Raw genomic sequence first — 11734 nt, 5'->3', positions numbered from 1 at the left:
GTAAAAGCGGGAACGGTCTCTCTGCTGCGTTCGACTGCTACGCGTCGGGGTCGCGGTTCGAATCCCACCACATGCTGACTTTTTATTTTCTTTGACGTCCATTATTTTTGTTGTTTTTTTTTTTCATTCACGCTCTCTCCCTCTCTTTCTCTGTCAGAGTGCGTGGAGTACCGCCGATCGGCAAGCAATGCGCTTCGTTTTTTTTTGTTTTTGTTTTTTGGCGAACGTCATGTGCACGCGGCACGCACGGCGCCACGGCCCCCCATTCGTCAGTCGCACTCATTACTCCATTCTGTTCAGACACGGAACTAACTAACCCAGCCAGTCGGCCCTCCGCGCAAAAAGTAGGGGCCGGCAGCTTCCAGCCGCGGGGATGAAAACAACAACAACACGAACAAACAACAACAACAGGGGCGGCAGCAATAGACAGGCGCACAATGGCCCGGCGGGCGGAAAACACCGAGTAACGGTACGATTGTATAAAGTCGCCCCCAAGAAAACGCCCTGCTGACCGCAGCGCCGCCCAGCCGAGCGTTCTGGTCCCGAAAACGTCGCTCTGTCTCTCTCGCACCGCGACGGCGCGACACGGGAGTGCGAGAGAGACAGAGCGCGACGGTCTCCGGAACGGGCCGCGCCGCGCTCCCAGAACGGGAGCATCAGTGCCCGCACGTCGCACTCGCAACAAAGCCCAGGCATTTTCTTTTCGCTTTGCCCCCCACACAGTGTGCCACACGCCCCCTCCGCGGCCCCCTCCATTTTTCCGTTCCCACGACGGGCGTGCGAAAGAGAGAGAGAGGGGGGGAGAGGTAAAAGCGAAATCTGTGCGGTAGTAGAGCGCGAGATCTGTTGCCCCGGCACAGCCCATAGACAAGCCGAAGGCGGCGGCTCTCCGTCGAGGCTCCCGAAGTCGCTGGATTCCCGGATTCCCCGGCAGCGCAGATAAAGATAGAGACATCCCGGCTGCGAACACACGGCGACAAAGTAGCGACTCGACCGCGGGGGGGGAGGGAGGGGGAGAGAGAGAGAGAGAGAGAGAGGGGAGAGAGAAGAGGAGAGAGGGGGGGGGGGGGGCACAAGAAGTGGGAGGTTAGGTGAGGTTGGGTTGGGGGTGAGGGGAAAGGGAAAAGTGGAAGGGTCTGGCAGCAGACTGATTCCGCGAGACGTTTTCGTCGCTCTGTCTCTCTCGCACCTCCACGGGACGCCCCACGAGTGCGAGAGAGACAGAGCGAGGCTCCCAAGTCGGCAGGCGCAGCCAGGCAGAGCTCGCGGGATGCACGCTAAGCCTAAGCGCAATGCCGATGTGAATCTGCGTGTTACTTTATATTCGTCTGACCCCCACCCCCGACCCCCACTTCCACCTCGACGCGGTAAAAACTTTATCGAGGTGGGACGGGGTTAGGGTCCTCGCAAGTGCCTCCTCCTCCGCCACAAAGAAGCTGGGAGCCTCTGGGGCCGCCTCGCGCCTCCACACCTCGCACCCGTATTCAATTAGCACTTCAAAGGTTGCCCGCGTAAAATACCGGCATTGGCGATGATTCGTCGCGAGTTTGCCCCGAGGAAAGCCCTCGGCTATTGACAACCAACTGCACTGCAAAAATATTTAAAAATCCATACTTCGCAAGGTACGGACGGTTGATTGCCCGGAACCATTTGTGTGCGTTTTTCTACCAGTGTGTACAGGAATCTGGCTTGGCCTGAGGACGTTTCCGCAGCCTCCGTTCCTCGAACTGGGCCTCGGCGAAGTAGACGGGGAGTGGGGGGTGCGCACCGAGGTAATCTGTTCACATTTAGGGGGAGCCAACACCCCGAAACCACCAAAGCGGGGGGACGGTACAGGACAGGCAACGGTGCACCGTGGGTTAGAGGGCTGGTGGAGGCGGCTAAAACTCTAGACGCGTTTTGAGCTCCGACTTGCTAAATGGGACTCGAATCGAACGTGTGATCCCACCAATAGATTGCTCTCTGAACAAGGAATCCACCGGTGGGGTCACACGGTCGGTTTGAGTCCTGTTTAGCGACTCTGGAGCTCAAAACGCGTCTAGAGTTTGGCCGCCTCCACCGGTCTTCTGGCCCACTGTGCGGCAGGCTGCAGCCTATCTGCCCGGAGACACAGGGAAAAGCAGAAAGGAAGCAGGAAGAATGAAAAGAGACACACAAAGGTCACAAAAGCGTCGTTTCAAGAGCGTTACGCGAAACAGAGGCACGTCACTTTCACTTTCCATTTTTTTTTCACGTCCCCAGCCGCCGGGTGTTGCCCTCTTTCGATTCGTTCCCACAGCTCTTGAATTTTCCCCGCGCCGTCCCAGTGCGTATCCCGGGCCCCACCCTGGGCGCCGTTTTCGCCTCCCTCCAGCCACGCTTCTTTTTGGCCTTCTTGTCGTATTTCTTTCCCGAGATTAGTTTCATTTCCCTGAGTGGCTCCGATTTCTCCCAACAGCTCGCGCGCTGTGACTGACAAATTTTCCCCGAGTTTCCCGGGGGCAGCAGCGCACCGCGAGACTGACACATTTTCACGAATTTTCCGAAGGGCAGCAGCGCAATTTTCTCGCATTTTCCGATATGCCAGCAGCGCACCGCGGTTCCCGCTGTCGGCGTAGCTCGGCAGTGCTCGCAATGGCGGATTGTGAATGGGCAAGCCGCGGCGGTCAACATTGATGCTCAATTAAAATCCAGTTTAATCCGCGCAACGTGTGTTTCCCTAAAGTCAGAGCATGTTTTCATTGGTGCACTGCACAGCGGGTGGAGGCGGCCAAAACCCTAGACGCGTTTTGAGCTTCAGAGTCGTTAAACAGAACTCAAACCGAACGTGTGACCCCACCAATGGATTCCTCGTTCGAAGAGCAATCCAGCGGTGGGGTCTCACGTTCGGTTCTAGTTCCATTTAGCAACTCTGGAGCTCGAAACGCGTCTGGAGTTTTGGCCGCCTCCACCGGTCTTCTGACCCTCTGAGCAGTGTCCTCCGATTCTGTTGTCCTCCAACTCGTCGGCCGGTCCGTCTCTCCAGTGAATCGATCACATCATCATCCTGTTTGCCGTCGCTCTTCGGCCAGGGCCCACGTCGTACATATCGAGTTCTCCTAGCTTGTTCCTGCCAGCATACGCACAGCGACACTGAAATAACAACTTTTATTTACACACCATTTGAATTTTCCCGCGACTTCCCGTTTCAGGGTCTGGCCTCTAAAGGGGAGGGGAAATCGGTTTCAGACTGAACTGTTCAAATCTTGCAAATTCAATTGACATTTCGAGTCAGAAAAATGCCACAAATATGATGTCATCTCTTTTCGGTGTAAAAAAACGATTTCCTTATTTTGCAGGCATGTTGCGACCCCTGCGCAAGGCACACTGAAAATGTACCGCTTGGCTTCGCCTCCATCCTCCGCATTTTTTGCCGTGTCGCAAGTCAAAGGGGGAAAACTGGTAGCAACCGGCTCTGGCCCGCCAAATAAAACCCCGGAATACTAAAAAAATAAAATCGGGGCGTGGGGGCTGAACGTGTTTTCCTTGTAGAGCGAGGCACAGTGGACCGGTGGAGACAGACCGGTGGAGGCGGCCAAAACTCTAGCCAAAGCTCTCGACGCGCTTTGAGCTCCAGGGGCGCCAACCGGGACTCGAACCGAACGTGTGACCCCACGAATGGATTCCTCGTTCGGAGAGCAACCCAAGGGTGGGGCCACACGTTCGGTTCGAGTCCCATTCAGCGACTCTGGAGCGCAAAACGCGTCTAGAATTTTTGTCCCCCCGCGCCGGTCTTCCGGCCCACTGTGCGAGGCTGCGTCCAGCGAGAAGCCGGGGGAGTCGCCAAGTTGATTTCCATTCTCGGCCCGATTCGTCGCAGGGAAGGACTGAGTCCCCCGGAGTCGTCGCACCTGGGCGGGGCCAGGCAAGGGGGTGGGGGGACCATGAAGCGGAACGAGGGGTAATGGGGGCGAGAAATGACACTAGAAGGTGCCGGGCAGCCCCACCCACTTAGCGCAGAAAGAGGCCAAGTCAGCAAGAAGGGATATCTAGTCTAGTAAAAAGGGGGCGCCGGGGCGTCGCCCGAGCGTTGCTCCACCTGAGGAGAGAGAGAGAGAGAGAGAGAAAAAAAACGAGACGACAATAGTTGGGACGTGAGGGACGTGCTTCAAAAGGGGAACGACTCGGTTATACGAGGTGAGGGTCGAGTTCAGAAACACTAGTAGCGCATTCTCTCCCTTGGCCCCTTTCTAAGCCCTCCCCATCTTGTATGGTCCGCGCACACTCACACAACGACCTAGGTTTGCTGTGTGTGTGTGTGTGTGCGCCTGTGTGTAGGTGTGTGAGTGTGTTTGTGTGTGTGTGTGTGTGTGTGTGTGTGTGTGTTTTTTTTAATAAAGAAGGGTAGAAAAAAGTCACCTGGCTTTAGTAAAAGCCCCGCGGCCGGCCCCTTTTTAAACACCATCACGCTATGCGAGACTTATTGGACGGCTCCAGTGTCCTCCAGGGAGCGCTGGACAGGGCGCCGCCACGCTGGAAAAGGATAAGGGAAGATGTCCTCGTTTGCTCCTTTTTGTTTTCTGTTTATAATGAAGCTGATAACGAAACCAACATGATCATGAGCCCCACCCCTAAAAAAGGGGGTGGTCTGCATAGCAGGCTGGTTCAGAGAGTCGCCGCTGTCTCTCTCGCACTCATGGGGCGTGCCGTGGAGGTGCGAGAGAGACAGAGCGACGGCCCTCTCGGACTGCAGGAAGCGGTCAGCTGATGTAACAGAAGTTTGTGGCATATTTAGTAGCATGGAGGGGAGAATGATGCAGAAGAAGAATAGGGAGGAGGAGGGGCACTGGTGGGGTGGGGTGAGGTGGGGCGGGGTGGAAAATTGGAGGACTGGGGTTAATGGTCGGCCACGCACCTGAGTTCGCCCAAAGAGAGTGGCGCCGTCTTCGTCGCTCCTCATTAGAATGCCGCGAGAGCGAGAGAGACGGAGCGAGTTTGAAATAGTGCGGACGCCGTACCGTCTCATATTTTCCATGTCCTGATGCAATAAAAGATACCGGATTACGCGTTCTCTCTACACTTTGGTCGCGCACGCCACCGCCACGCGCTTGTCCACTGGAGAAACCTCTCAACTTGGGGCTCTCCGCGCGGCAGTTGCTCCGTCCTTGTCGCACTCGAAGCAGTTGCGGGGGGCGGGGGGCGGATGGGCGAGGCCACCTAAATGAGTCATTAAGGGCGCAGCGCGGAGCCCAAATTAATAGTCTGAAGAATAAACATTTGTCTGTATGCTCGTGTGTGTCTGTATGTATGTGTGTGTGTGCGTGTGCGGGTGGACCCGGTGCTGGTGGCCACCACCGGGCAGAATTGAAATCGTCAGTTTATAATACCCAGTTCATAAGCGGGTCCCCAATGGCTAGAAACGAGCAATACACAGGCCATAAAGGCTGTCCATGCGAGAGGGGGTTGTTTGTACCCTTTGTGCGAGTAGCTGTTCCACGCCACTGCCAGGCCGGACATCTGGACGCCACGGTGACATACGGCAGTCCGTGCCCACGTGCCTGCAGACCAGTCAGCGAATTTCGGGCGGGAAAACGACATTTTGCACCCAAATTGGTGCGTTCCCGTTCCAGTGCGAATCCACCCCATGCATGCAAGCCGATGCACTGTTTTCTTTTTTGTTCCTTTCTCTTATTTTGCAGTGCACAGTGCTGTTTTGTTTACAAGTCATTACGGCGGGCTGGCACAGTGGGTCACCACCGTAAAAAAAGGAGGCGCACTCAAAGTAGCTCAGGTTGGCCACTGGCCAAAATCTCATCTTCATTCGCTTTCTTTTTTCCAGTTTCCTGCGTTCTCTCTCTCTCTCTCTCTCTCTCTCTCTCTCTCTCTCTCTCTCTCTCTCTCTCTCTCTCTCTCTCGTTTCGCGCCCGCGCGCGCTGCTGCGGGTCGGAACGTCATTCGATTCCAAAGTGATTCGAATCGAAAGCAAAACTCGATTCCCCCCTGCAGCCCTCCCCCGGTGGTGGCTCTCTCTCTCTCTCTCTTGCTCGCACTGCAGCCGACGGGCAGTTAGAGTTGACCTTTCCTGCTTCCTCTTTAAGCACAGCTGACATTTTGACTGTCATTGTATGAGTGGCCAGACGGTCTGGGCGTGTGCCCGAGTGTGTGTGTGTGTGTGTGTGTGTGTGTGTGTGAGTGAGTGTGTGTGTGTGTGTTTCCACAGTGAAGGCAATCAGAAAAACATTAGTAAACTATGAATGAGCTCATCCTGCATTGCGGTACCAACTTGCTGGCCTTTGCTCGGATTAAATTTCCCCACAGAAAACAGACCAAATTTCGCACAACAGGATTAAAAAAAATGAACAAAAACAAAACCGAAATTTGTAGCGCATTCCGGGAAGCGAGAGGGACAGCATGGAGAGAACGCATATAACGCCACTCCGCCGGTGGTATTCGCTCTCGTAAAAACGTATCACGGCAGCACAGGTACTCAACACACACACACACACACACACACACACAACCACACACACACACACGCGCACACACATACAGAGGCAGGGGCGTGCAGAAAGACAGGTAACAGAAATGTAAAAACGTGCCCACACAGGCGTGCTACGTGCCACAAAGAAACACACTTTGCGCACGTCGTGTGTGTTGTGTGTGTGTGTGTGTGTGTGTGTGTGTGTGTGTGTGTGTGTGTGTGACCACGTGTGACGGCGGAACGCGACATTTAGCGGCCAAGAATTAGAGGCACACGTTCTGCATGGTCTATGGCCCTTCACGCCGTGATGCCGCCTGTCAACACGTCGCTCTCTCTCTCTCTCTCTCTCTCTCTCTCTCTCTGTGGCTGTCTCCAGAAACAAGCACCGACGGCCTTCAATGTGTCCCTGCTCTTGTCACGGCCAAGAGTTGATCCCCGCTGCAACGAAGTAGTGGGAGGGGAGGAGGAGCAGACAGGGTGTGCGTAGGGCGGAGAAGAGAGAGAGAGAGAGAGAGAGAGAGAGAGAGAGAGAGGAGAGCGCATGATGCGGCGAACGTGTCCCCGGCACATCCATCACATGGCTTGACCTCCCACTCCCCTGCCTGCCCTGCTGGTCGGCTCGGCTCGAGGCTCGGCTCCCCCCCGCGTCACTCCGGGATGTCCTCACCATGGCGATCGCCTGCAGTGGGCGGCTGATTAATAAAACTTAATTTACTGACCTTCCTCCCCTGCCGTCCCTCCCGGCAGACTGACTCCGAGTGTCGTCGCTCTGTCTCTCACGCACCCGTACGGGCCGTACGGGACGCCCCACGAGTGCGAGAGAGACAGAGCGACGCCCGTTCGGTCCGCAGCACCAGTGGCCTGCACTGGCGGCACAACGCTTCGTTCCATTCAATTACATAACAGGGGAGACGAAATAACAAATACAAGTAAGACCGAAGGGGAAAAAAGGAGGGGAAGAAGAAAAAAAAGAACGCGAAACAGGGAGAAAATGAGGGAGAGAAGGGCGAAATCGAATTGAAAAATCCGCAGGAATGCACCTTATTTCCTGTACGACTGCGCGCCGCTCCAAAGTGGGCCAGAAGACCGGCGGAGGCGGACAAAATCCCAGACGCGTTTTGAGCTCCAGGGTTGCTAAATCGGACTCGAACCGAACGAGTGACCCCACCAATGGGTTGCTCTCTAAACGAGGAATCCATTGGTGGGGTCACACGCTCGGTTCGAGTCCCATTTGGCGACTCTGGAGCCCAATACGCGTCTAGCGTTTCGGCCGCCTCCACCGGTCTTCTGGCCCACTGTGCGCTCCAAGTCAGCAACCAATAATTACCGCCCCGATTTGCTCTTTCGCTGCAGCCTTGCTGCGCGACGTCGGAAAAGAAATAAGTTTCTGGTCGCGGCCGCTAGAGGGCGCGCGGGGCCGCACGGCCCGGCCTGATGATTGAAAGCTCTCAGCTCCCTTTTCCCAGCCTTTTTGCAGGATTCCTCCCGCCAGCCGATGGAATGTTATTTTTTCTCCGGCCGCACGCGAAATGTCGACGAAATGCGAAGAGATCGGAGAGGAGACGCCACGGGCTGACGGAGAGAGAGAGAGAGAGAGAGAGAGAGAGTTTTTAGTTTTTACAAGTATTTATTGGGGGGATTTAATTTACAATTAGGGCCAGGAATGAGTTAAATTTTTGGCAACAAATTGTGCATGCGGTGTTCATGTTATTTTTTATTTCAGATGTTTGTGGTGCGGTTTGTACAATTTTGTGATATTTTTTAAATTTAAGTTACATATCTAGATAAAAATATGGAAATATAATTTATTTTTGAAGAATAATTCAATTGAAAAAAGTTTTAAAAGTTCATGTTTTTTTTTTTTTTTTTTTCTTTTTTCTTTTTTTTGCAAGTATTCTTGGTTGCTTGTAGGATCTTCTTTTTGTTTCTGTTTTTGTTCATCTTGGGGTTTCAGTTGATTTGAAAGGTTTGGTGGAAATTCAAAGTGGTGTTGGTTAGATTGGCGTAGCTTTCTTCAATTGCCAATCTGTGCTGCAATCTTCTTTTGAAGAGCATAAGATAGTTTGGTTGAGGAGGGTTTGATTTCTTGATGAGGGTCATGTAGGTCCTATAAATTGTGCTCTTTGCCAAGTTTACGAGGAAATTTGCGTATCTTGAAGCTGCAGTTGTAGAGGGAAATCCAGCAAGGGCTTGTTGGTAGTCTAATTTTTTTCCCTGATTTATGCTCTTGGTTTTTGAGGATACAAAGTCCAGATGGGGATTGTGATTGGGCAGTTGAAAAACATGTGAGCACAATTGCCTTCCTGATTGGGGCACCAAGGACACTTTGGAGAAGGTATTATTTTCCAATCATAAAACTTCTTTGGCGTTGGTAGGGCATTGTGGAGTAATCTCCAAGAGATGTCCCCATCCCTTTTGTCAGTGGGTTGAGAGTAGATGGAGATCCATGGGATCTGTTTCTCTGTCCAAGGTGTTGAGCCACTGACTTCAGGCTTGGTAAGCAGAATTTTGAGGGATTGGATGTAGTTTTGCTTCTTGGATGATGAAAAGATTTTGTCTTCTTCGCTGATCTTGTATTGGGTGATTGAATCTTGGGACTCTTGTTGCTCTTGAAATTTTTTGTTGAAGAAGTTTTTAATTTCTTGAAAATTTCTGTTGAGTCTTCTTTGGGCTGGGCTTGGTAATTGGTCCACAGGAGGCATTATCCAAATCCCATTTGGCATGAGTTGTTGCAGATTGTTGAAGTTAAAATATTTCCAGTCTGGAAGTATTTTCAATTGTTCTTCTGAAATTATGGCACTTCCCTGGAGTGGGGTGGTGGCCAAGATTTGAGGGGAAAGTGAAGAATGGACTATTTTTGGCTTTAAGTTGAGCCATGCTGTTAATAAGCTATGATAGAATGGTGAGAGATTGGCTCTTGCAATTGGGTCGAATTTCTGGTTGAAGAAATGCTGTGGAGGAATTTCACCATAGCGGGACAGGTTGTATTGGTGAAACAGATAAGTTGGCTCCTGGCTCAACAGATTTTGTTGGATGTCATAAGCTAGCTTGAGGCGTAGAGAGTGGGTCCTGGCTTGAAAGTTGGTGAGTCCCACTCCACCCAACTCCATTGGGGCGAAGACAAAGTTGTGATGCAACCAATGTTTTCCTTGCCATACAAAATTGATTGATATTTTATGGACTTCATCAATAAATTCTTTTGGTGGTTCCAAAACGTTGAGAGTATGTATGAGTTGGGCTCCCGCTAATTGGTTACAAACTATTTTTCTTCCATTGTAGGATGTCATTTTGACGAACTGGGACCACTTGTTGAGGCAAGCTTTGTATTTTGATAGCAGACATTCCCAGTTTTTGTCTTCCCATTGTTTTTCATTTCCAATGTACACACCCAAAAATTTCATTCCTTGGGAGTTCCAGTGACAATTTAGGGGAGTTTCAGAGCGGTTTTTCCATTTTCCACAGAAAAGACCTTGTGATTTTTCTTGGTTTAGTACTGCTCCAGATTGTTGACTATAGATGTTGAAGGCTTCTGTGATTTCATTGAAATCTTGATTGCGTGTGATGAAGAAGGTGATATCATCAGCAAAGGAAGTACTTTTGATGGAGATGTTGGTTCTTGGTATTTTGTATCCTTGCAGGTTGATGAGGCTGTTTGTCATTATAAGAAATGGCTCAATTGAAATGGCATACAGTGGCCCTGCAATGGGGTCACCTTGTTTAAAACCTTTCTTGAATTCGAAGGGAGCAAGAAGTGAGGAGCCTATCTTGATGTATCCTATGGAATCTGTTAGAAGTGCTTTGATGTTGCTGCAGAACTTCGCTCCAAACCCTTGCTTCTCGAGGAGATGATGAAGGTAATTGTGGGAAACTTGATTGAAGGCTGCTTTCTGGTCAAGAGAGAGAACAGCTAGTTCTGTTTGCTCAGTGTTGGAGTGATGGATGATGTTTCTAATTGTATGAAGATTTTGGTAAATAGTTCTTCTTGGTACGCAGTAGCTCTGATCGGATTGAAGTAGTGTTGAGATAACTTGAGAGATTCTTTTGCTGAAAATTCTTGAGATTATTTTATAATCAGTATTCATAAGGGATATTGGTCTCCAGTTTTTGAGGTGGAGCCTGCTTCCCTTTTTTGGTACAGGGGTGATTACAACTTTTTTCATGGACTTTGGTAGAGCTCCAGTTTGCTGGAAGTTTTGCACCACTTTATGAAATAAAGTTTTCAGTTGTGTCCAGAAAAATTTGTAGAATTCTACTGGGATCCCATCTAATCCAGGTGCTCGATTGGGTTGAGCATCCTTGATAGAGTTGTAGATTTCTTCTGTAGAAATTGGTTCTTCACAAGATTGTTTTTCATTTTCAGAAAGTTTTGATAATTTCTGGTAGAGTGGGCTCTCGGAATTTATTGGGTTCAGATCTTGATCATCAAAAGAGTTTGAGAAACTTTCTCGAACCTTTGAGAAGATTGTCTTCTTATCTGTCACAACTTGGCCATTTATTTCCAGCTGGGAGATTGTAGTTGAAGGTTTGGCTTGTTTTGCCATCCTTAAGAAGAATTTTGACTGAGTATTTGCTTCTTTGCATAATTGAGCTTCAAGAAAATGAAAAGTTTTTCTTTGGATCTGTCTTTGTACATTTTGTAGATGTCAGATTGAAAATGGATTGCAATCTGTGCATCAGTTGGCGACAGAAAAAGTTTGGTATCAATGTAATCTATCTGTGTTTGTAGAAGATCAATTTTTTCTTGAACTTGGCTTCTTAGAACTTTGATGTGTCTTTTGGAAGCGGCACACAATTCTTCTTTCAATTGGTCCCAGATGACTGTAATGTCACTGTTTTCTTGTTGAGATTTTTCTTCATAAAAAACTATTATATTTTCAACAATTTTTTGGAACTGTTTACATTTTAGAAGGGTTATGTCAAATTTCCAGTAAGGTGGTTGATACTGTTCTCCAGTGGTGAATAATTTTAAGGTTACTCCAGCATGATCTGAAAACGACGGGATTATTTGGGTGTTGTTAACAAGATGTAAGTCTTTCTTCTTGATATAAATCCTGTCCAGTCTTGCCATTGGATGGTTGTGCTGCAATCCTCTGTAGGTGAATTGGGTTTTGTTTCCATTGAAGTTTCTCCATACATCAGTGAGGTCATGATGTATTAGGAGAATTTGTAGTTGATTGGCCAATGCTCTTCTTATTTCCGAACAATTTCTTCTATCTTGTTCATGGAGTGTTACATTCCAGTCACCTCCAATAATAATGCAAGATGCATCATTGATTTTTGATAAATGGTTTTCAA

The 11734-nt window shown here is 50.0% G+C and overlaps 1 protein-coding gene across 1 annotated transcript in view; it reads right to left on the bottom strand.

The window, feature by feature from the left end:
- Positions 1-8539, bottom strand: part of LOC117644655 (neural cell adhesion molecule 1-like) — a 50936-nt gene extending 42397 nt beyond the window's left edge. The window contains exon 1 of the mRNA XM_034384267.1: positions 8462-8539. Within this exon, the coding sequence (XP_034240158.1) occupies positions 8462-8539 (78 nt within the window). The remainder of the gene's footprint in view (positions 1-8461) is intronic.
- Between the last annotated feature and the right edge of the window lie 3195 nt (positions 8540-11734).

The sequence above is a fragment of the Thrips palmi genome, unplaced genomic scaffold (assembly GCF_012932325.1).
Source record: "Thrips palmi isolate BJ-2018 unplaced genomic scaffold, TpBJ-2018v1 HiC_scaffold_18, whole genome shotgun sequence".
Lineage (NCBI taxonomy): Eukaryota > Metazoa > Arthropoda > Insecta > Thysanoptera > Thripidae > Thrips > Thrips palmi.
The sequence above is the reverse complement of the archived record's forward strand: the minus strand, read 5'-3'. Positions and strand labels throughout refer to the sequence as shown.